The sequence below is a fragment of the Lytechinus variegatus genome, chromosome 18, assembly GCF_018143015.1.
Source record: "Lytechinus variegatus isolate NC3 chromosome 18, Lvar_3.0, whole genome shotgun sequence".
Taxonomy (NCBI): domain Eukaryota; kingdom Metazoa; phylum Echinodermata; class Echinoidea; order Temnopleuroida; family Toxopneustidae; genus Lytechinus; species Lytechinus variegatus.
The window spans coordinates 18,716,315-18,740,998 of record NC_054757.1 but is presented as its reverse complement, the minus strand read 5'-3'; the positions used below and the strand labels follow the sequence as shown (position 1 = coordinate 18,740,998).

Below are 24,684 nucleotides of genomic sequence, written 5' to 3'. Positions count from 1 at the left end.
AAGGAGTGTCGTACTTGAATTATTTTTCTTTTTAAAACAACATTCTTATCAAATTAGAAAGACAACATTTCTTGACTCCATATTACCTTATTGAGGTAACAGCAAGAATATTTTATTATTTCAAATATATTTGCACGTTTATGCAACAAATGTAAATTAGAACAAGTTTGTTGTCAGGTCACCCAATATCTTTTGTTCCTATAAGTATACATATAACCTGTTTTGAAAAGCTTTTTATCTTTTAGAAATTGTCGCAACATGAGATGGCCACTTAAAATCTAAGTGCAGCAGATCTTTCTGTTAGTCGACCCTGGGGTATTCAGCGTGCCCATACAGATATATAAAAAACCAACGTATTGCTCATGATCTTCTTATAATGATACATCACAAAAATAAACTCTTGTTCCTTGCGTAAAGATTCTTTTCTCCCAATTTTCTAATGAATCGATATAAAATTGTGGAGTTGTATTAATGAACTTGATATATCACCTGACATTATACGCTACCAACCAACGTCCTATTAAGGAAACAAAGTTAAACTGTTTCTATTACATTGCATTAATCTTTGGTTACAAGTTGCGTATCAAAACGATTCGCTGCAATTTCACTCGTGCATAGATATTTTTATAATCACATCTTTAATCATAGATAATTTTATATTTAGTGTTTAACATATCTATGGGTCTAGGTGTGGGTTGAATAAACACGCGACTAGACAAGAGAAAAGATACACATCCTTACTGGGCAAACAGTAATTTAATATGACATTTAAGCCAGTTGTTCTCGATGTCCAAAGTAAGATATCGAGCGTTTCCGTAGAAGGATCAGACAGCGATCGTATGTGGGTCTCAACCTGAAACGTTCGATCGTAATTGACCAGCATATTGCCAATTTCGTAGTCACCGCCTGATGTAAGTGTAGGCCCGGTGGTGTCGATTCCAAATATAAAATCTCCATTAACCCTCAGTCCTGTTTGAAAGGAATAAGTATAATCGAAATCGATTATTAATTGAAAAATTTACGTAGTAAGTTTATTATCTCATATACTTACACCATTGTCCTTATCTCTCTCATTTCTTGCAGTCGAGAAAAATATAAACAGAATACAATTTAATTTCATCAAAGGCGCCCGAATACACACAAGAAATGTTTGAGTTGGATTCCTTGAGTACGGCACTTTATCTAGATATTTGTTTATCATGTACAGCAAATGTAAAATGATAATGCTACAGTTATTGTTGATACCAAATTTCACACTAGTTTATCAAACAGAAAATGTTCAGCAAATCCGCAAATCTACATATCTATATTTCATACAGCGCAATCCTACATAAATAATGTGATGTCTCGGTCATGAATTATACTACTTCTACTACTATTGCTACTACTACTACTACTACTACTACTACTACTACTACTACTACTACTACTACTACACTACTACTACTACTACTACTACTACTACTCCTCCTACTACTACTATTACTGCTAACTACTGCTCACTACTACTAACTACTACTACTACTACTACTCCTACTACTACTATTACTGCTAACTACTGCTCACTACTACTAACTACTACTACTACTACTACTCCTACTTCTACTACTACTACTACTACTACTACTACTACTAACTACTACTACTACTACTATTACTAACTACTACTACTACTACTACTACTATTACTGCTAACTACTACTAACTACTACTACTACCACCACCACCACCACTACTACTACTTCTACTTCTTCTAAGTTGTTACCCCGGTCATCGAATCGTGCCTAGCCCGCACACAATTTTCTCCCCCCCCCGAGCATTCTCACAATCCAGTCCCAATCAAGACACAATTACTATGCATGTTACATAAGCTTTCGTATCCTACCAGATATCCATTCAACGCCTAGGTATAGAGTGGCAAAGAGTGGATTGGAGCCTTGCCAAAAGACGTTAGGTTTTGGTAGGATTCGAACAAAATAATGACCCTCTGCTTACAAGGCGCTAGTCAAGACCGCTGCACCACATGCTTCGATGACTATTCCACAATTATACTCACCTAAGAAATGGTCATCTCCATAACTATCACCTGTAATGCTAGTTGCCCCAATAGGAATAGTGGCAATCACAGATTCTGTAAACCAAGATCATAAACACGTATTTTTATGTGATTCAATTTAAATAATGCGATTGAAAAGAAAGATCAATTGATGAGGTAATTGTCAAGATAAATGACTTCTGAAAAATCCAAAATTGTCATCGCACTTTCATGAATAGATATTCAAGTAGGATCCTTGATCCAATCGGTTTTTTTTAAAGCCATGACACGTTAATCATCATGGAACTGCGGAACTATATTGATTGGTTGTAGGCGAAAGTTCCGTTTTAATATGGTTCCAAATCGGTACCAAAAAATAAATACGTTACTAACAAGAGCCGGGATGAGAGTGGTCCAGTTTGGCTTGCGAAAGGGGAGCTATCCAATATAGAGGAATGGTCAGAAAAGTGTCAATACGATCCCCACCCCCTCAACTTGAGGCTGCTACTGAAGTCGATTGACGCGGGGGCGGTAGGATGGATGGGAAGGGGGGGGGGGTAGTAATGAGACTTCTTAGTCTCAGTCATTATGTTTTGCGGGATGTTGATCTTCGGGGAAAAACGTAGCCCCCCCCCTCTCACAACGGCCAAGCTAGATTAAAATGTGAGTGATAGGACAGAGACGGGCGTGACAGATATGGGATCCTCGATAGATGGAGGGATCGAGTTTGAAATGAATCTTACCCAGGTGCGTCCCCATGGCGTTGTGATAAGGGGTAACGACATCAATGTGTTTTTCTTCCTAATTGATTAGCGGTGACACGTGATCCATATCTCTCTTTCTATAAACATTTACAAATATTTTTTTCCTTTCTACTTCCTTTTTATTTTCCTCTCTTTTTTTGACCTTCTCGCCCTCCTCCCCTTCACTTCGTAAAACTCATAGGGGTGGCACCCCCATATGCTCCATGTGATGGCGCCCACGGTCTTACCTCCTGTTGATGACCAAGAAGTCAACTCAAGACTCGTGCAGTTGCAAGATGAGCCGTCTCCATCGCAAACATGGCAGTCATCGTAAACAAGGCCAGAATCTAGAACGCCATCGCATCCGAAATTCTGTGGAGAAAAAGTTTATTCCACTGATCCTAGCATTATTCCTGGAACGCGTTGCAGAAAAAGGTGCCATGAACGGAACTCTAAAAGCCATCCGCATTTTGGACCTGAGCTTGATATTTTGGCTTGAGTTCAAACGCATTTCTTTCTGCAAAATGGCCCTGGAAAGTGATTATCAGACTTATCAATTCAGATATCACGAACACTTCCCGTTAGAACATGTTATAGATGTTCGTAAATTACGCATGACTTTATGCACGACTGGAACATGTTCTTAGGTCAGCTTCATAGGGATTCATCATGTTGCAAAAGAAAGGGTCACCAGTCGTCCGTTTAGTCATTCGTAACTTACGAACAGCTTTATAAAACACTCACCTGGTGGGTGTTTCATAAAGTTGTTCGTAAGTTAAGAGCGACTTTTAAGGAGGACTGGTGATCCTTTCTTGTGGTAAATGGTATTCATTGGCGATGGTTTACCGCGTAAGAATGGATCACCAGTCGTTCTTAAAGTCGCTCTAAACTTACGAACAGCTTTATCAAACAGCCCCCCTTGGGGTGTTTCATAAAGTTTTAAGTACATGTATGAAAAATGGGGTGTTGTAAGAAACTTGCGATCAATTGCAAGTCAATTTCGGTCCCTAAATCAATCATATGTATCGCAGTTAATTGCAAATTAGTGATTTGATTGCTAATTTGCTCCTTGAAACAAGAAGTTTAATCTTATTTTCTACAGCTAACGTTGATCTATCAGTTGTAAGTTTGCAACAAAAATATTGCAATTGATTGCAAATATTTTCTTGCCACACCCCCTTAGAGTCGCACTTAAATGCGGACTGGTATATGATTATGCAAGACGCAATCTTGTTTAATACGCAGTATTGTGGTATGATCTGATCATTGTGGTCCTACCTTTGATCCCCCACGCAACTAGGCATTTAAGTGCGACTATATGAGTCATACTTAACTCTTTGTGAAACACCCCCTGGTCTCATTCGACTTAGTACTGCATCACGCATATGACCTGTTGGGTATTTCATCAAGCTGTACGGAAGTTACGAACGACTTAATCTGTTTAAGGCACGACTGGTGACCCTTTCTTCGGAGCTAACACAGCACCAATGCAAATTTGGGGGTACGTCGTTTACCACAAGAAAGTATCACCAGTTGCTCATAAAGTCATTCATAACTTCTTTGAACAGCTAGTTTAGAAAACAGCCCCCGAATGAGAAACAGGGTGATGATGAGAAAATTAACATGACGTAGCTATCATGTACATTATTTTACTACCCTATTGTATAGTGTTCATAGATACGGATACACAGAACTGAGAGTAGCTAATTCAAAGCCAACCAATTAAAAACATAAAAAAGGTAACCCGATCTCTCTTACAGATGAAATATTGACAATGGAGGTTGTTTATCGAAGTCTGTAGCTTATTTTATCTTCCCCGTCGCACGACGGTTTTAAGAACATAGCAAATTTATTGTCAAATGCCTTCATGACAAGCACAACCAAGAAGTCTTTGTCGAAATTTTTTTAATTGAAAAAAGGCAGTTTTATCCTGGTGGACATAATAATATATTTGCGGTTTTTTTTTGTTATCTCCGAAACTTAGGACGAATCTGCTGTATCCTTTCACCAATTTTTCGACTAAGCCATCCCAGCTGTTCTTTTGACGGACATTTTCAGTACATTTACTGCATTATAATTCGTCCCCATCGCAGTAGCAATGTCTACACTAATAATGACAGCCTATTTTTTTTAATTTGATATAAGTTTAGAGGTTTAAGTGAAAAAGAAACCTTTCGATGAAATTACCTGCTGGCACTTTCCATTGAGACAAATTGACTTGGTAAACTCGAATGATTTAGCGACATCACTGGGTAATTCCTGCCAGCACAGGGTCCCGTCGTGGAAGTTTCCCGGTCTGTCGCTGCGAAAAAGTCCATTCGTCCCTGTTGTCAGACAACTCTTCTCGCAGACCTCATCTCCTGCAAATACAAGTTTGCATCAAAGGAGAGCATATCTTGAGCTACTGATGTTTTTTAATGTACTAGGGTAGGAAAGGCTGGCACTTATACATTACAAATTTTGATTATTGCTTACTGTTTTTTTTTTAAATAGAAGTTACAACATAAAATGAACTTCTTTTTTCCACAAATTTAATTGAGGATGATGTTCAATTTTTGAATTAATTCAGCCTTTTATCCGAGAGACATTTCTTTGGGGACCCGCTGTATTGCTCGCATTTTTATTCGAATATTACGCGATACTCCATATCCCCCCCTCATAATGTCAGGCTCATTACCCACTGCTAGAATCGTACCAACTAACCCCTGCACCTCCTACCAGATACTATATGAAATGAAACAATGCAACACTTATCCGAGAGGCAATCAAAAACATTGTCAAAGATTCTTCCTTGAAACATCTGACAAGCAAGTGGAAACAAAGAGACAAAAGGGTGACGTTGTTGAGCTACAAGTACACAAAGACAAAAGGACGATGGTACAATTAAACCGCCCCTCTTCGATGTGATAAAAAAGGAATTCAACAAGAAGCGTTAAAAAATCATAAAGATGAATTAATTACCTAAAAAAGTTGAATGTTGATAATCTGTCCACTCGTAGGTCACACCACCAAATGGAATTGAATTTGTTGAGGCACACTGCTCATTTCGGTAATCGTCTTGTGATGTCATGCAGGGCTGGATGGAAATGACAATTTGTGAACTTATTTACCAATATAATAGTAAAAACATCTACAGGAAACTTAAAAAAAGGACAGCAAATTGTAAAAATACACTGAAATAAAAGAAGGAAACAAAACGATAATTTCACTCTTTAAACCTGAGAATACTGGCGTAAATCCCGGGGGATGGGGGGATACACCCCCCACTTTTCGAGGAGGGGGGATGGCCTGTACAAACATCCCCCCCCCACTTTTTACGAAAGAAATTTAAAAAAATCACAAGAGATAATTGTTTTATTGGTGAAAATTCTTCCTGAAATACCGCTTAACAAATAAAACAAATAAAGAGCCAGTTCACCATTTCCAAACGAAATACTTATGTCCTTATTATAACATTGAAGAGAAACTCCTGTTTCTTCCAATTCATCAATGTTGGGGTAATTTGGGAAGGGATTAGGATGGAATGTCAATTCTTTTTAATGTAATCTCTAATAAAATCATTAAACCATCATGGGGTAAAAAAGATAATAATATTTGAGGGGTATTTGCCATATGGACATACAGTGGTGTAACTACGGGGGGGGGGATGGGGGGCAAGTCCCCCCCCAATCGGCTGACCCCCCCCAAAAAAACGGGGAAAAGGGGAAAGGAGAAAAGAGGGAGGAAAAGAGAAACGTTTAGTGGGAAAGAAGAAAATATTTCATAATAATGTTATATTATATTATGTTATGTTACATTACATAAAGAAACATTTTATCATAACTTCATTAAACATAATTTGCCCAGGGCCTACGTCTTCATTGTTCCTGGTGCTTGCATTGTCTGTTAACGAGATATATAATCCTGTTGTACTGAAACATCCCGTTTTCAAGTCAATATAAACCAAATATATTTCCTAGCACTTGAATTATCATTGTTTTGTGTAGTGACATATGCTTCTTTTTCATGACTCAAAAAGTGATTGCCCCATATTAAGGTCTTCGTATATATATGAAGCATTTCGCATAATATGAAACATTTCCTGTCCGTGATTACGTTCTTCATGAATTCCTAAAATCAGTCTTTAAAATGTCCCTTCTTCTGATCTGAATATCAAAAATTTTCAGCTCGCACTGCGCGCTCGCATCATTTGGATATTGAAATACGTATGGTCCTAGTTAATTCCTACAAAGAAACCTTAGAATGCCCCACTTCAGGTCTGAATTATCTAAATTTTCAGCTCGCGCTTCGTGCTCGCAATATTTGATTAGTGAGATGCGTATGATAATCATGATTGCAATGACTACAAAAGTGTTTCATGTGTTCAGATGTAATTCTTATAAACCAGCAAGCGATTGGCACTCGCATTAGACATGTTAGATGACTATGGTGAGATATTCATACTCTTAATGGATTCCTAAAATATATTCCTCAAAATCTCGCTGTTTGGGGTCAAAATATACGAAAACTTCAGCTCGCGTTTCGCGCTTGGATTGTTTAGCGAGACAGGTACCTAACATGATTACAAAAATTTGATTATAATGTTTCTTTTTAGGTGTGAATATAAAAATATTTCAGCTCGCGGTCGCATTATTTGATCGGTGAGATGCATATCCGTTTAATGACATTGTCCAGAAAATGTCTGTATTAGGTCAGTATAACTGGCAACTGAGCGTGCTCACTCAGTGATTCAAACATTTTGCTGGTGCCCCCGTCCCAATGCCGTGACCCACGGTACGCCACTGTGGACATATCAATGACAATTCCTTGCATATATCTAAAAACATGATTGCAAAAAAAAGCCAAAATATTTCAGTCATCCCCCCACCCATCAACACGCCAGTGCTTGAGAAATTTTATTCCTTGTTAACAGCGTGTTGTAATTTACATTCACGATTACAATGGTAAATGCAATTGTGAAGTGGTGGGTGTCAGTACCAAAATATACTAGTACTTGAGGACGTTCCACAGTTATGTTTATGCGCATCATAATCAATGCATATTTTGCACTCTGCGCGCTGACGTCACAATGGATGAACAGTTGATTAATCAGCTGTAGGTATGAGCTGATTTTTTGATCTGCACTAACTTTAGATCCGATGTGTTTTCTTATGAAGCTAATCAACTGGAATTACTAAATGGAACATTTTAAAAATACCTCTACAATATCAAAATTACTTTACTCTGCAGTGCAGCAAAGTATGACAAAAACGAAATTACCTGTTCGTTGCAAATCTTGTAGATATGGCTTTGCCCCTCACATGGTGCACCGCCCCACTGTGGCCTGGGATTCGTACAGGCTCTGCTGCGGTATTGAACCCCTGTCCCGCAAGAACGAGAGCATGTGGAAAACTCGGCACCGAACTCTGTCCATCCACCATCCACTGCCGCCGGAAGCGCAATTGATGCACTCACGCATTTTGTATTTATGCACCTCTGTGAACGATAGAGTACAAAAAAAAACCCACACCAAAAGGTTATTAGTCTTCCGGCACAGACCCTAATTGGAACTTTTATCAGTAATTGGGTCTTTACACAAGCCTAGCACATGATCAAACTTGCCGTTTCATTCCAGGCCTTCTGTACACAAGCCATTATAAAAAGTAATTATTTTATCTCCAATCATTTCTGTTAGGAAAGAAATTTCATAGAATTAAATTATATTTGTGTTACAAAAATTACTAGATCCCGGTTAGGGTGTATAGATGTATATGTTTGGAATATTTACAACCCCTGTTAGATACGTACAAGTGTTGTAAATATTTTTATTATCAGGTGGACGTCATATTTTTGTACAAGTGTTATAAATAGTTTTTACAGTTCTGTGGCACTGTTGTGCAGATGCACAGGAAGTTTCTTTTATGATATGTATTATTTTATGCACCATCTGGTATTGAAATTCTCTGAAGTGTTTTTTTTAATAGAAATATTAGAGTTAGTCCTGGAAACGGTAGGGTATATTAGGATTTTAATTTCAGTAATTCGAGGAAAACCACCTAAAGCTAGACTATAGACCACAGACCTCCGTTTAAACTGTCTAAGGTAGAGCAAGGGGAATCCACGTCGGTGACGAGATAACGGCCGCAGCGGCGCACCGGTTCTCCACCGACATGATTCGTCAAAATTCATGTCAGCATTGGGGGCTCGATATCGTCCATTTATTTCATGCACATTAAAACTGTATTCATCATTACTCGGTGTCAAGCAGCAGTAAGGTAGAACAAAAAGTAATTCACGTGACAACTTCATGGTAGCTTCACACCATATCATAAAAAACAGGAAACTGTTATTGGGAGCGTCCAGCTCAGTCTTTAGAGTAAAACCAATGTTAACGAATGCATTCAAATGAACAAAAACATACATACCATATTACCACTAAGATCACCACATGGACTTCCTTCTGCTGGAACTGAATTAGACCTGCAGGATGAACTTCCAGGAAGAGTGCAATACAAACGTGTGCAGTTCGTCTGTAATGCGATAGACAGGGCAATCGTTTTCATTATCATGATCATTGTCACTTTCGCCATCATTTTAATAATAATTATACTTGCTTATATAGCGCTTAATACTTACTTTGTCAGAAGTCTCTATGCGCTCTACAGTATATGCAGCATAATTACCCTGGCTTTAGCAATGCAGCTGTACGCGCGCTGCGTTTCAAGGAATAAATTCTTGCCAGGTACCCACTTACCTCACCTGGGTTGAGTGCAGCACATTGTGGATAAATTTCTTGCTGAAAGAAATCACGCCATGGTTGGGATTCGAACCCACGAACGTCTGTTTCAAAGTCTGGAGACTAATCCACTGGGCCACAACGCTCCACGATTTAGGAAGTTTTCTTTCCATTACTACCTATCTTGATTATTTCCGACATCCACCTCAGCCACAACAGCAATATAATCATCATCGTCATCATCATAATCGTCATTTTGAACACCACCAGCGTCGTCATCAGTTTCATCGTCACTATCAACATTATTAGTAGGGGATTTTTGCAATTACTACGCTGACGCTTTCTATAACGTCTTTTGTCAAAGCCCGTCAATGATAAAATACCCTTTGTCAAAAATCGGTGAATCGAAACGGCAGTGTTGTCCTGGACTCTGGACAAACGACATATTTGCACGTTTTCCGTCCGGTCCGAATTATCGGACGATCTGCTGTCCAGGTCCACCAACTTTCGACAAAAACCTCTCAGCTGTTCATTGTGATTTGACTTGAATTTTCAAAGGAATTGCTCAGGTGCGTTGTAGAAAGTGTCTGCGCTGGTATCATCATCTGAGCCACCATCATCACTATTATAATCATGACCAATCATAATCATCACCGCCACAACCACCACCACCACCACCACCATCATCATCATCATGATCATAATGGATTTGTGACCTCATTCCTGAGCCTTTGTTAAGAGGCCAATGTTCGCCGAGAGATGGGTGTGTAACAGCAAGGAGTTACCAGCTGGTAACCTCTTGCAGTTGGAAACATGGGGCTACGCAAGTGGTAGTGACGATTTTCTTTCAGTTGTGCTGTGTGATTACATGAAGAAAACATACACATATGTGCTTAACAACAAAGTCTATCCAACTCTCATACGTGTTAGTAGGCCTGACACTTCTATGACCTCAAAGACATAGGATTTCCGCCTTGTGAGGAGCGGAAATCCCAAGAAATAGTTTGTTACGTCATGGTTACGTTTCCTTTTTGTTCATCTGATTATAAAAGTTGAAGGGGAGAGGGTGCATTCTTGGAGAGTCACAGAATGAAATAGTTTCAACTTACAATTGTTATGCAACTCTCTGCATCTGGGTCTTCCATAACCTGCCGACACTGTTCATTGAGATCTTGACTCGGGATATCAAAAATGTCAGCCAAAGAATGAACAGGTACGTCATCCATACATCTACGAGAGCTGGAATAAAATAAAAGTGAAATTAGTTTGATCATCTTGAAAAATGGGTTGTTCTTCTTGTCATTGACAATTGGAGCCTGGAGCAGTAAAAAGAGAAGGTGTGGTCGATTAGCCTTTTTGTTATTTTACCATTTTTAACTATCATTATTATCATTATTGTCACGATTCTCCTTACTCTAGTTATCATCATCATCATCATCACCATCATCACCATCATCATCGTTATCACTATAATCATCATTACTATTATCATTATAATAAGTGTCATTATCATCATTATTTTCACTATCATTTTAATCACAGTTATTATTACCCGCATTCCAATAGATGCAGACAGAGTATCTATAAATTTGAACATTAAATTTAGTCTACAATACGTTTTTGCAAATACTAATAAAGAGTCTTTGACTCCTTCTCGTCCTGTATACACCCATCTTGGTTTCCTTTCCACAAAGACTGGTTATGGTAACCAATGTACAAATTATATTACAGGTTTACCATCAGTCAATCAAATTGAATGCTTACAGTAGCTTTGTTCTGTAATTGCAAAGTTATTATTGTAACAAGTTTAATGAAACGGGCCCCTCGTCTTAATTTCCCGATGCCCGGGTACACATTTCGAAGGATACCAATACCATTTGCCACCCTAATTTCGATTGCAGTTTTGTTTCCATTCGGCATTTAGTATGGTTTAATTGATGTATGACACCATAATACATGCGCTGTATATTCAATTCGGAGTTGATATCTCCTTTCTTTCATTAGGATAGGTAAATTCCAAAGCAAGATATTATCTTGGCATACATGACATAGCAGGATGCAGAAATTGGATAGACTAGGTAACTAGAATGCCTTTCAAGGTACCAGTAACACTTCTACTTTGAATGCATTAGCACGTTGATATTACAATGTGCTTGGTAAAATGTTAATATCAGTCTCTAATGAATAATAATCAAGACATCAAAGTTGGTGAATTCAATTTTAAAACAACATGTCATTGGAGGTCAATGTCCTTCTTCTAATCATGCGTAAAATGAAGCTACGAACTGTTTCAATACTGAAACATCAATGATGTGAGTGATATCACTCACCTGATAAACATCTTCATATGTTCGGAACTGCAGGATGACCACTCCATTGCTCCAGAGCTCAAAGCTGAGGCGGTAGCCATGATGTTTACACCTTCTTCACATCCATACAGGACATCGTGTTGCACTCCAAGACTGGATTTAAAATAGACAATTGTCCGTAGACGGGCAGTTAGTGCTGATGGCCAAACACATACACAAACACCCTCCCTCACACAAACGCACACATACGCGCGCCTACGCGAACACACCCTCACGCCCTCACCCCACACACGTACAGCCTTTGCCGTACGTCTACTCGATTACGTCCTGTTCGTAACGTTTTATTCGCGAGGCGTAGTCACAGATATAGTTCTAAACCGTCGTAGAAGCGTCTGTCGTCCGGAACAAATGCGACACACCAACCCTCGACACATATCATGAGATTACACACGAAAGTCGATACTACTAAATGTAATTCAATTGTATATAATGAAATGACTTACGAATGTCCTGTTTCATGAGCCATGGTAAGACCAGCTGACAATCCAGTATTCTCGGTGACTGAACACTTATTATCGACGTCACAAGTTCCACCTAGCCTTGCCCGACCTTGCAGAATGTACTCCATGTTATCACGGTAGATATCGTGACTGTTGGAAAAATAGACGCAACCAAACAACAAAAGCTTTGATGATGCTTACGCCATTAAATGATAGCTCATTATTTATTGATTTTTAGCGAATTATACTTTTCTACATGCTGTCCCCTGATCCAGTTTGCTCCATTGAAAAGATGCAGTTGAATCAGGTGTTTACGTCTGATTTTAAATCTTTACTCAATCTTGATTAATCATTTCTTTACGACTGACCAGGATATGAAAAACTATACTTCATTAATGACCTTAAGTAAATGAAAAAAAACTGTGAACGAGATTTACATGACATGCATTTTACCAAGGGAGCAGCGTGTAATAATAACGTTCAGAGTGCCAAATATTGGGTCAGATGCATAAAAAGTAGCATTTGCTGGCAAGCAATCTCTTAAAGCACAAGCAATTGCTAGCCAAGCAAAAGATCATTCTTCAGCAACTGCTTTATTTCATATGCGTAACCGCTTGCTAGTGCTTGAACCCTTTACTTTTCTTGCCTTCAGAAAGCGATTGCTAGTGGTTTGAACAAAAGCTATGTCACGTTGGTGCGAACACGACTCAAAGAAAAGCCAGGACTCAAACGCAAAGGTGTGGCAGTGCAAATTACCACTTCTTTTGCACAGTGCGTCCAAGAAAAAACGAAACCGAAATTTAGCAATAATTTATCATAACTTAATCACAAATACCATAGACAAATGACCTACCAATGTAAAGCTTAGAATCTCTTCTTTCATCTGAAATACTTAGATTATTCCTCATTCACGCATAAGTGAGCAAAAACAATTTGAACAAAGGATACCAAAAACTCATTTGGTGGGGGTATCCGAATTTCAAAAAGAAAATCACATGTCTAAAAATTTCAATATCTGCTCTTTTATTTCATATTTTGATCATAAAAAATGGCCAAGAAGTAAAAAAGTTATGTTTCCTCGAAACGATGCTTGCATTTCCATAATTTCATTAAATAGACGTGTTTTCACTGGTTTCCCACAGAAGCCATCGCATGGTTAACAAAAGACTTACTGCATGGCTGATCGTCAACGAAACGGAGTGACGAGAGAGTGTGCACGCTAGCTTGTAAAACCTCTTCATTTCATGAAATAATCGAAATTCAAGCGTCATTTCAAATAACCAGAACTTTGTTATTTCTTGACCATTTTCTTTAATTGGGGTATCAAATTAAAGTGCAGATGTTGAACTTTTTAGAAATGTGGTTTTCTGTTTGAAACCCAGATACAGCTCGCCAAGCTTTATGCATACGCTTTTTTAGCAGTAGCGTAACCGTCAAGGAAATGCTAGCATCAGCGATTGCTTGAACTTAAAAGGAAATATTATTTGCTTACTCATGTACGGAATCAAGCAAAAAGCCAAGCAAAAGCCTTGCTAAAGTAATTTTGTTGATAGTGGTAATACTAATGACTCTATTTAGGTTAATCATTAAAAACGGCAGATATTCAAACGAATGTGAATAAAAGTTCATTGAATGATTAAAAAATATTTCTGTTTATAAAACTATCGATATAAGTGTTTATAAAGTGTCTGCAATTTGTAAATCTAGGAGCGAAATTCGTAATTTAAACATGCCTCTTTAGAACAATTTTATCTTTTCCTGCTACTTAGTTATGCTTAAATATTAATTCTTGGCAGATTGGTGTTGGTATTTTGTGACTGACCCAGTAAAGAGTAAGGCTAAGTCCCAGTCGTTTGGATCCGTGTCATTATTTAAACTTAAAGCAGCTTGCCAGGTGCAGAACTCTGGAAAGGTAGTATCTGCAACTTCAGTGGGTGTTATACTCTCGACATTACCAGAAGGACTTGTTGCCTGTGTAAGATATCAGAGAGAACAATCAAGATTAGATGGATTGGATGGGGTAAGGGTTACACGGGCCTAATTACAACTGGCAGGAAAAGGATATTCATTCGAGCCAACCCATTCTTATTTTTTTTATATTGCTGACAAAAATGAATGAATATGATTGACAATCTAACACTGATTCTAGGGAGGGTACCTACTGAACTTCCTTTTTTCGCATTGGAAAGATATATCACCACTTAATTTGGAACTATTTTTTTAATGGAGGAAGTATTAGGGCCATTTTACTCTCTCAAATGCCAATTTAAAACACGAGTCGATGGGAAATGTTTTAGGCCTGGGATACCCAAGAGTGAGAGAGAGACACACACACACCCACATACACACAAAGGGGGGTAGAAAGAAAGATTGAGATGGAGACAGTCCCAGTCGTTTGGATCCATGTCATTATTTAAACTTAGAGCAGCTTGCCAGGTTCAGGACTCTCGAAGGGAGAGTGGTGATAAGAGCCGCCAGAGAGTTATAGAGGTTAGGATAATGAGAATTCAGGCGTTTGATGAAAGGGCATGCAGAATCAGAGAGCAGTGTGTGTGAGTGAGAGAGAGAGGGGGGGGGGATAAATGATAAGTCAAAGAGGCGGAGAGATATTAATAGAAGAGGGGGTGTCAATTGTGTGGGCGGGAAATATGGGAATTTTTCATTTTCCGATAAACACAAAGTGGGGGAAATTAATATATTTTTATACAAAGAAAAAAGTGCAAATACAAACATTTGAACCGATGGTTTTCAAAACCACCTATGTGAATTCGGGCCACAGAGTTGGAATTCTGTAGGATAACAGAGATTTTATATCAATGAATAAAGTGATTCAAAATAATGTTAAGATTTCCATGTTCATTTCCCCCCATTATTTCACGTCGGTTGGGGATAGCGTGGTTATGCGAGTATGGGGAAGTGCGAGAATCATGAGAACGGGCATGAGAATAGGTCTTGATGATGTTGTGTATTAGAAAGGTAATGTGGGCGAGGCTTTGCATGCGAGTGGGGGTATGTGTGTGTATCATGGGGTGTGTGTGGGTGAGGATTATGTGTGGGAACTTGGGTTAGGATATATGTGTGGGGCTTGTGTGAGGGTGTACCAAGGATTGAGTGCGTGTGAGGTGTGTGTGTGAGGGTGTGTGTAAGTGATAATTTTTATGAAGTAGAAGTAGTATGGTGTTATTCAATATAAAAGCCATGAAAAACAGTCCGAAGACTGCAAATAATCAAGTGTACAGTATAAACAAAAGCAGAGTGCGATATTCATAATGATAAATTACAAGTAAAAAATTAAATCCAATCGATTATCATATTACACATAAAAGATATACCAGAAAAAACAAACCAAAATGAATTTAAAAAGTAAAATGTTGATCAATGAAGCATGTATGATCGTCAAGAAGTGTGATGCTGATATTCGAACAGAACTAGGGCATCACACCAAGTGTCACTACATGTATAACTATGCAATGCGGGCACAGAAAGAAAAGAAGAAATAACGAACAGAGAGATAGATAAAGGGGGAGAGAGAGTAAGGAAAACAAAATTACGGGAAACAGAATAAAAAGAAGTAATCAAAAAGGAGACAAAACATATGTTGACAAAAGCAAGAGAGTGGGAGCAAAGAGACGGGAAGAAAGAGATAAAAGAGGGGATGATAATAAAGGAAAATTATGGGAAAGAAGACCAACAGAAAGAGGGAAAATAAGAAGAATTGATATAAAATGGACGCAAAATCGAATTAATCCTTGTAAAGAGTATGGCGGTAAAAAAATTACAAGAAAATAATAAAGCATTATGCACCGAAGAGAACAGGAAAGTGATACGAGTGATCGATGAGAGGATATCAAGAAAGATATGCATTGCCACGAATTAGAATGTAGTATATACATGAATGGTTGAAAAATCATTATTTAAGAGATTAACTGTTACATTCATTTGATTTAAAATTAAAAATAATGCAGATCACTGAATTTCAGTGGAAAATACAAACCGATTCAGAAAGCATTGACAATTGTGGACGTGGCAACTATTTGTGTGTTAGTCCGCGTGTGTGCGGGGGTGGGTGTTGGAGGCATAGGGATGTGTTTACTAGGAGAGATGTATGTGAAGGAGTGAAGGAAAGTGTACATTTGGTGTTCCTTACTTACATTAATTTCTCTCTTAAATTCATTTACAAAAATGTTTCATGAACTTCTCCGTAGATATTTTATCATTATATATTACTCATCAACTATCCAAAGGAATGTCAAAATATGAGAGATGATTGATGAAACGAAAAAAAATGAAAAAAAAATCACAGTGTCTATTTTATATAATTTAGGAAATACAAACAAATATGACACATGTTGTGTGAATCAAAATAAAATAGACATTATTCTTACTGTTATTGTTGTTGTCATAGAGATAAGAAGTCGAACCACTGAGAATCGGACGTCGATATCCAAACTAGGATCTGCAAATCGTCTGCTCATCTGATTATACACGAATGGGAAGAAATAAAGGAAGAAATGATATGTATTGCAAATTAAAATAAAATTGAAACGTACTATGTATAGGGTTTCACACATCAAGATTTCTATAGTGATTTTAGAAAAATAAAATTGATAAAAAGAAACAATTCTAATGATTTTGGTGATAGAATTAAGGATCACAATTGTGATGATGATGATGATGATGGTAATAATAATAATGATAACAATGATGATGATGATAAAATTAATAATAATATTAATAATGATAATAATAAATAAATTAATAACAATGATTACAATAATGATTATAGAAAAAAATTATCATAATAATTTCTAACAATGATTGTGATAAATATAACAATAACACCTATGAATGTTCTCAATCACCAAGGAATCACCAGCATCTGCTGCATTGGTTGCAAATGACGCTAATATAAAATTGTAAGTGCATTTGGTAGGTTTCCTGCTTATTACTTTATATCAATGATAACAACGATTTAAAAAAATTAAGATAACAATTGTCAAGATGACGATGAAGACGACGATGATGTTAATAATAATGATAATGATAATGAATATAATGATAGTGTAATGATGATGATAATGAAAATAATAGTGGTAGTAATAATGATAAGAGTCATAAAAATTATAATAATAGCTACCATATACTGATAATGATGAAAAGTATCAAAGATAAATGCATAATCAAAATTATCAATAATCATGGAATTCGTAACAATATTCATTTTTAAAAATCTTTGCATGTAGATCGCCACGTGGAATACATTCAGTTCTTTGAGTCAATTGATTGTAGTTCACTTTCATTTATTTATTTTTCTTAATCATACGTTTTTCACAAATGAATTAAACCGTCATACGAAACACAAAAGCAAAACCTTCATTTCAACAAAACGAATTTTTTTCCCAGATATATTCTTAAGAGTCCATTCCATTTTGTTTTTAGGTTTATCACGATCATGTAGGCCTACTTACAATGTTGAGAATAGTGGTAGCATAGCTCTCTGTCCCTGTCAAATGTTCATCGTAGACAAATTTGTCCACAACGTAAAAGACCTCAATGATTTTACGACCAAGATACGGACCATCGTAAACGGTGGCGTCCGAGAGGGTCATATTTCCTGCAATCCCACCGTTATCTGTAACTGGTACTTAAAGTTTAAAATGGACACGGATTAAGGCCTAGGTTTAATTTTGATAAACCCCTAAAGTCATAGCTCACGATTCCAAATCATTACTAATTTAGATTATATGAATACATGTGCCCTAAATTCCTACTACTACTAATAATAATGATAATGTTAATGATGATAATGATAATGATAATAATAATAACAAAAATATTAATAAAGATAATTATAATAATAATGATATAATAATAAATAGAGTAATAATAATGATAATTAAAATAACAATAATAATTAAAATAATAATAATAATTAAAATAATAATAATAATAATAATATATGTATTTGTAATGTGCCAAATCCACTCGGCAGAGTTATATAATATAAAATGGGCTGAAAATAAAGAATATAACCTTTGTCAGTATGTTTGTAATATCCAATTACTAAAGAAAGTATGGTATGGATTGTACCGTGTAAAACAATGTATTTCGATTTATCTTTATTTGTGTATTGATATGGAAATAAAGTTTCGAATCTTGATTTTGAGTGAATCAGAAAAGAAAATGACGCTAGTATACACAGCATGACATTTACATTATCTGTGCGATAAATTTTATTTCCCCAAGTCTATAGAGATTTCAAGCTTGTATAACTTTAAAAATGCTTTTTTAATTGTCTCTCTAATTTTTTTCTTCAAAATTGTATTATTTGCTTCTTTGATTAAAAACAACCTTCTCTCTAAAATCAATTAAGTCGATCTAGTCCCAAATCACACTCCACGCGGAGTGCATTGTTCATCTTTAAAGAGTGCAATATAGCAATCTCTGGAGTGACCTGTGCATCATTTTATACATTTGCACTCCAGAAGATACAAAATCCACTCTCGACAGATGCAAAATCCACTCTAAAACTCTAAAAAGATAATCCAGAAGGACTGGTCCCTCGTCTCACCGGATTAGCTCATTTCTATTTGAAGAATTAGATTGAGGGGGGGGGGGGGGGGCTTTAATTTGAAATTAATTTGAATGAGAGTCGTTATAGGGCATTTTAGCAATCACTTCGCCGACGCTTTCTTTAACGCAGATAATGTTTTGTCAAAAGATCTTCATAACAAAGCAGCCTTTATCAAAAATCGGTGAATCAAAACAGTGTCGTCATGTTCTCTGTACAAACGATTTACTTGCATTTTTTGTCTGGTCGGATTCTTAAGACGATGTGCTGTCCCGGTTCACCTTTCACTTTCGACAATAGCCACTAATCTGCCCATTGTGAGTTTACGGGCATTTTCAATAGATTGTGAAGGTTGGCGAAAGCGTCTGTGATATGGACGCTAAACTACGCTATTTACTTACAGACTGCTCCTGGGCAAAAAGCTTCTTTTTCGTCCGTAGCTTGTCGTTTGTATATTAGATGAGGGTGGATCGCAGCATCAGTGCCCCTCCTGATCCTCATGGCATGTTCCTCTTTCAAAGGTTCTATAAACAGCATGTCATCATCTAACGATAAAACTCCCCTCTGAAATGAATAGAAATTAAAATTTTAGCTTTATAGCTGATAATAATCAGACAATACTAGTAGTATTATCAGCCATTCCACTAGATACGAATAATAGAAAATAGGGATGCAAAGTTTTAGAGCTTATGAATAGAATTATGGTGTGGATAAAACTTCGAACCCTCTTACCACCACCTCCTGGTAAATACAACCGCATACCGCTTTCCATTCAATGCATTCAGATAAAGAAAATATGTAAAAGAGTGTGATCAGTTTGGTTTGAGAGACATTTTCCAAAAATATACAACTTTAGAAATCTGTAAATACCAATGCACAAAGTAATATGGATGTATGGAGATTTGTTTATCATAACGGCTCTCAAATAGTTCTCACTATTCTATAATGTGCGAAATATTTTGATTACGGTTATAGGAAATTCACTCACACCAGAAGAGTGGTTATCTCATTTTGCACAAGAGCAGATCGCATGTGCGTAAAGTTAGGTAAAACTTACGAACAGATTTACTAAGCACCAACTGGGTTTCTTAAAATGCGGCAAGAAATATTCACAGAATGAAGGATGACTTTCCCCCAAATCATTTCGCGAACCAACACGAGTATCATCTCACCAATCCACTACAAGTGCTCAATGCTCCTTCTGATCCCTCATGTGAGATGGAGGTCGCGAAGAAATGACAGCGACTGGATTGAACCGGTTCTTTCCGCGTGGATCCATCCGGTTGCAGATACTCCACCTCTAACCCGGGAGGGATCAACCATTGATTCCTTTTCAAAACCACGTGATGGTCCTCGTCAAACGCCCGAAAGGTCACGGTATGTCGCTCCGCGTCGGGATTGAACGAATCCGTGCTCCGCTTTGACATTTTGGATGGATCGTGGATCTTTGGTAGGATGACGTCATATTCTGCAGTTGGAAACATGAAATTGAAATAGATTACAAATAAATCAAATTAGTTACAGTAAACACTGAATACATGAGATAGTATTTGAAACCTAAGCTAATTGTTACTATATCATCACAGATCTTGATCAGGTACCTAGAACTTGATTAGAAGTAGGCTTTATGATAATCAATTACAAAATTTGCAACTCCGCATCGAATTTCTGTTATTTTAATCTGCAGTTGCATCGCAAACAATTGAAAACATAAATCGATTTTCCATGCATTGATGATGAGCTGATATTGATCCAATTTGAGCTTTATCCGAATGAAAATATTTTCGATAAATGGGCGACACGACGTGCCATAGATCCCTTCGTGCATTCTGCCCCAGAGATCCTGGTGTCCACACCGTTGTATTCATACTTTTGTCGAGTCTTTTCACCGTATTCTCTTATTTAATTGATGCTATGGCTTTGCTGCAGTACATGAAGAGTTTGTTTGCAAAAGGGGTTAGGTCCACTTTGAACCAGTCCGACAAAAAAAAACATGTATATTATTTTCACTACTTGCAATATTCTTATGGGAAACTAAGTTGTCATGACGTACTACCCTCTCATGCGAACATAAAATTGGGTAGAATAGAAATCTACCTGTCTTCATATTTTTTTATTAAAAAAAAATATTCTCTGCCAAAAAAAAATTTTGTGGACCTAACCCCTTTTGAAAAAAAAAATTCTTTGCCATTTTAGTTTTAATGGGAAGTTTAATCTTTTCTTTGGTATCATCTGATATAGCTACTAAAAATCTTTACATTGAACAAAAAATCAAATTCGATGAAAAATCGACCTAACGCCTTTTGCAAGTTAACTGTTCATATGGTGAAGAAAGTCATCACGGTTTAGAAAAATGAGGGATAAAAGCACAGTATCATCAACATTTGAAGGGACTTCGAAGCAAATTATACCTCGTATATTCAGCAAAATAAACACTAACCTGGTTTTCAGAGGAAATTTCATTATTATTTGACAGTCATCATAAATGCTATTCGAAAATGATGGATAATAATTGATATTTGCCATTAACTTAATTTTCTAACAAAATATCTGGGAAAAGGTTCATCAACATTTTCGTCCGACAAGTTTTCAGATCTAATAACTTTCCTTGATATTGATTGGTTGAGACTCTCTTTTACTACGAGAACGTTCTGTTAAAACAGGGCTTGTCGGATGAACGCCCGACTGGTTCTTTTATGACAGGGTCCCCGGGTCTACAGAATACAATTGTAATAAAGACATACCTAGACTAGCTTGAATAAAGAATTACATGATCTTCACTTTTGCAAATGGCTTAGATGTCTTTGGAATATCACTTTTAAAAAGACATTACGAAGAGATCCTTACCCTTTATTTGATCCTTCTTTGAGTATGATCGAAGCTCATCTTCTGTTAGTGTTCCATGATACTGTAATTAAAACCCATTATAATCAATCTCGGTTAGAATATATAGGTATCACAGGCCTAAAACATTTCCCGTAGACTCGTGTGTTAAGAAAAAGTTCATTAAAAAATAAGGATGAAATTCGGGGGTCGAACGGTTACAACCAGTGGATCTGACAATCCATATCTAAACAGAAAATGCCCCATCGACTGGCTTATTTTAGAAATAGATTGGCATTTATAAACCAATTTTATGAGGGATCAAATTCATCACCTAAAACAGGAAAATAGCCCTTATTATTCCACCAGTAAAAATACAGTTCTAAAGTTGGCGATAATTTTCCCAATTCGGGAAAAGGAAGTTGAGTAATTACTAAAAATAGAATCAGTGTTAGATGAACGATCATATTCATTCACTTTGTCAATCAGTCAAATCAAATAAAGAAAATGAGAATGGGTTGGCTCGAATGTTGCCTTCCCGATGTTAATAGGCCCGTGCGACCTATGTACATTACTGTGGATTATTTCGAAAGGTGTTATTACCAGTAGTAAATTACACCTGATAGTATAGTAGTTATAGTAGTAGTAGTAGTAGTAGTGGTAGTAGTAGTAGTAGTAGTAGTAGTAGTAATGGTAGTAGTAGTAGTAGTAATAGAAATAGTAGTATTAGTAGTGGTAGTAGTAGTAGTAGTAGTGGTAGAAGTTTGTAACTTGGTTGAATAATTGGCTATATGTAGCAAATGACGCATTACATTACCTCGATTTTTCATCATAAGCTCATGGTACTTATTTGCAATATCATACACACGAAATATGTGTATAAGCGAGGTTACTGAAACTTCTGCCTAATATATATTTATCACGTTTAGTTGATATCAAAGAATGATTTAAAAAAAACACACATTGTGGATTTCATGTTCCAGCTGTTTCCAAATTCATGGGTAGCATTGTAAGCAATTACCAAAAAATCTCTTATATGTTGTGTTGAAACTCTCAGATTTGACAGGTACGTCACTCTCTATACCATCAGTCAATGTTCAAATAATATATATTCAATTTGTATTAAGTAAACATCTTTTTGCTGAATATATTTACGTTGGCTGTAGGTTATAGGGACTTTGCAGTGACTATGTAATGGAATGCAAATTTACTAACTTGAAATTTGACGTATTGCCTGTGGGAGAGTATTTGCATTGGTGATATTGAACGCGAAATATCCGGGATCATTAATAAAAAAAGGTCGTCTGGTTTTCTGAATTATGCCCTTTAAGCATGGGGTCGAGGGTTCGAATCCAAGCCATGGCCTAATTTCCTTCAGCAAGAATTGATCCATACTGTGCCTTACTCAACCCAGGTGAGGTGAAGCGTTCCCAGGATAAGAACCAAGCTCTTTTAGTTGCTAGGTGATTGGCATCTCAAGAAATATATTATTGCTATTATCATTATTATCATTATTATTAATGTTATTTTCAATTTCGATTTCAATTTTTCAATTCATTTATTTGACATTCTTTAAAAACATACCAACATATATACAAGTATTCAACAACAAAGGAGTAAAAGAATTTAAATCACAGAATTAAAAAAATGGTAGAATATAAAAGAAATGAAAATAAAATGTAGCGGATGTAGGAAGTCAGAAAGGCCATTGACCAGTCAAAGCCGACTCCCTGGATTACTACATTATGGTACGATTAAAAACACAAAATTATTATTATTATTATGATTGTTATTATTATTAATATCATAATTGTCAAGAGTAGTTGTAGCAGTATCATTGGTATTATCATTCTTATTATTGCTATTATTATTATTAATATCATTATTATTTCACCGAAATAATAATAAAAAAATTGAATGTCATAACTTCGTTATTGCGTGTGCGATTTTGTTGATATTTCCAGTGCATCATTTGCCCGACTTCACTATATCTTTTGAAATCATATTAATTTTGGAGGATCCCTTTAACATGTTTAATGCTTCGCAAATAGAGACAACGTGTTGCGTCTAACAAGTTCATTCCTTGACGAGCTAACAGCCCCTCCCTGTTTTCATTATTATGATATCATTGATATGATCTATGATATTAAACAGAAAGAAAGGACACGTGTGATCTTGCCCCGGATCTAGCTGCCCCTTGTTTGAATGTAAAAACTCGGTGGATTCTAACAAAACATGAAATGCGTCATGAAGATGAAATTCAACAGGTTTTGTTTGGTTTCAACGATGTATAATTTAGTCTGTCAACCGTGTCCTCTTTAATAGCATGTTTTATGATATTTCCTCCCATATGCAAATAAAAACAAAATACTCAGCCTAATATCTTCTGAACCGTATGCACAGTAAAAGCAAAACTGAACATGTTTAAATTTTATACAGCCTTGTTTACTTCTAAGTATGGGGTTGTTCCTTTAGAGCTTATACAAATAGTTTTAAAAAAATATTTCATAGATATAGACAACTAACTATGTTCAATTTCTCAGCAGTAAATATGACAAACTGAACATTGCTACTTATAACATATTTTTTCTGGAGTCCAGGAAGACACTGCTGTTTGAATTCGTCGATTTTCGACAAAGACTTCTTTGTCATTAAAGACTTTTGACAATAGATTTTCTATGTTCAATTCAATTCAATTCTTTTATTTCATTTCCATACAAAACATAATACACAGTATAATAAAGTAATACAAATCAAGTACAATTTTACAGAAGGGCATTCTTACTTCGTAAAAAAAACCCCAGTATAATAAAGAGCATAAATGGAAATGAGGGGGTCCACTAAAAAGCAAAGCTGTAAAGTGTAGACCCCCCTTGGAAATGAAGAAAATGTAGTCAACTTATTCTTATATGCGTATATGCGTATATATTACAGGGAAGAAAAAAAGAGAAAGAACAAAAGAAATCATATTGATGCAAACATAATTAC

At 36.4% G+C, this 24,684-nt stretch overlaps 1 protein-coding gene across 1 annotated transcript in view; it reads right to left on the bottom strand.

Moving 5' to 3' along the window:
- LOC121432217 (neurogenic locus notch homolog protein 1-like) overlaps positions 1-24,684 on the bottom strand; it is a 65,620-nt gene that overhangs the window by 21,988 nt on the left and 18,948 nt on the right. The window contains exons 2-17 of the mRNA XM_041630071.1: positions 21,721-21,781; positions 20,046-20,341; positions 19,275-19,437; positions 17,771-17,946; positions 16,688-16,777; positions 14,125-14,273; positions 12,306-12,452; positions 11,824-11,955; positions 10,603-10,732; positions 9,183-9,287; positions 8,038-8,253; positions 5,740-5,854; positions 4,966-5,138; positions 3,027-3,150; positions 2,057-2,131; positions 742-969 (exon numbers count right to left, since the gene is read on the bottom strand). Of these exons, the coding sequence (XP_041486005.1) occupies positions 742-969; positions 2,057-2,131; positions 3,027-3,150; positions 4,966-5,138; positions 5,740-5,854; positions 8,038-8,253; positions 9,183-9,287; positions 10,603-10,732; positions 11,824-11,955; positions 12,306-12,452; positions 14,125-14,273; positions 16,688-16,777; positions 17,771-17,946; positions 19,275-19,437; positions 20,046-20,341; positions 21,721-21,781 (2,380 nt within the window). The remainder of the gene's footprint in view (positions 1-741; positions 970-2,056; positions 2,132-3,026; positions 3,151-4,965; positions 5,139-5,739; positions 5,855-8,037; positions 8,254-9,182; positions 9,288-10,602; positions 10,733-11,823; positions 11,956-12,305; positions 12,453-14,124; positions 14,274-16,687; positions 16,778-17,770; positions 17,947-19,274; positions 19,438-20,045; positions 20,342-21,720; positions 21,782-24,684) is intronic.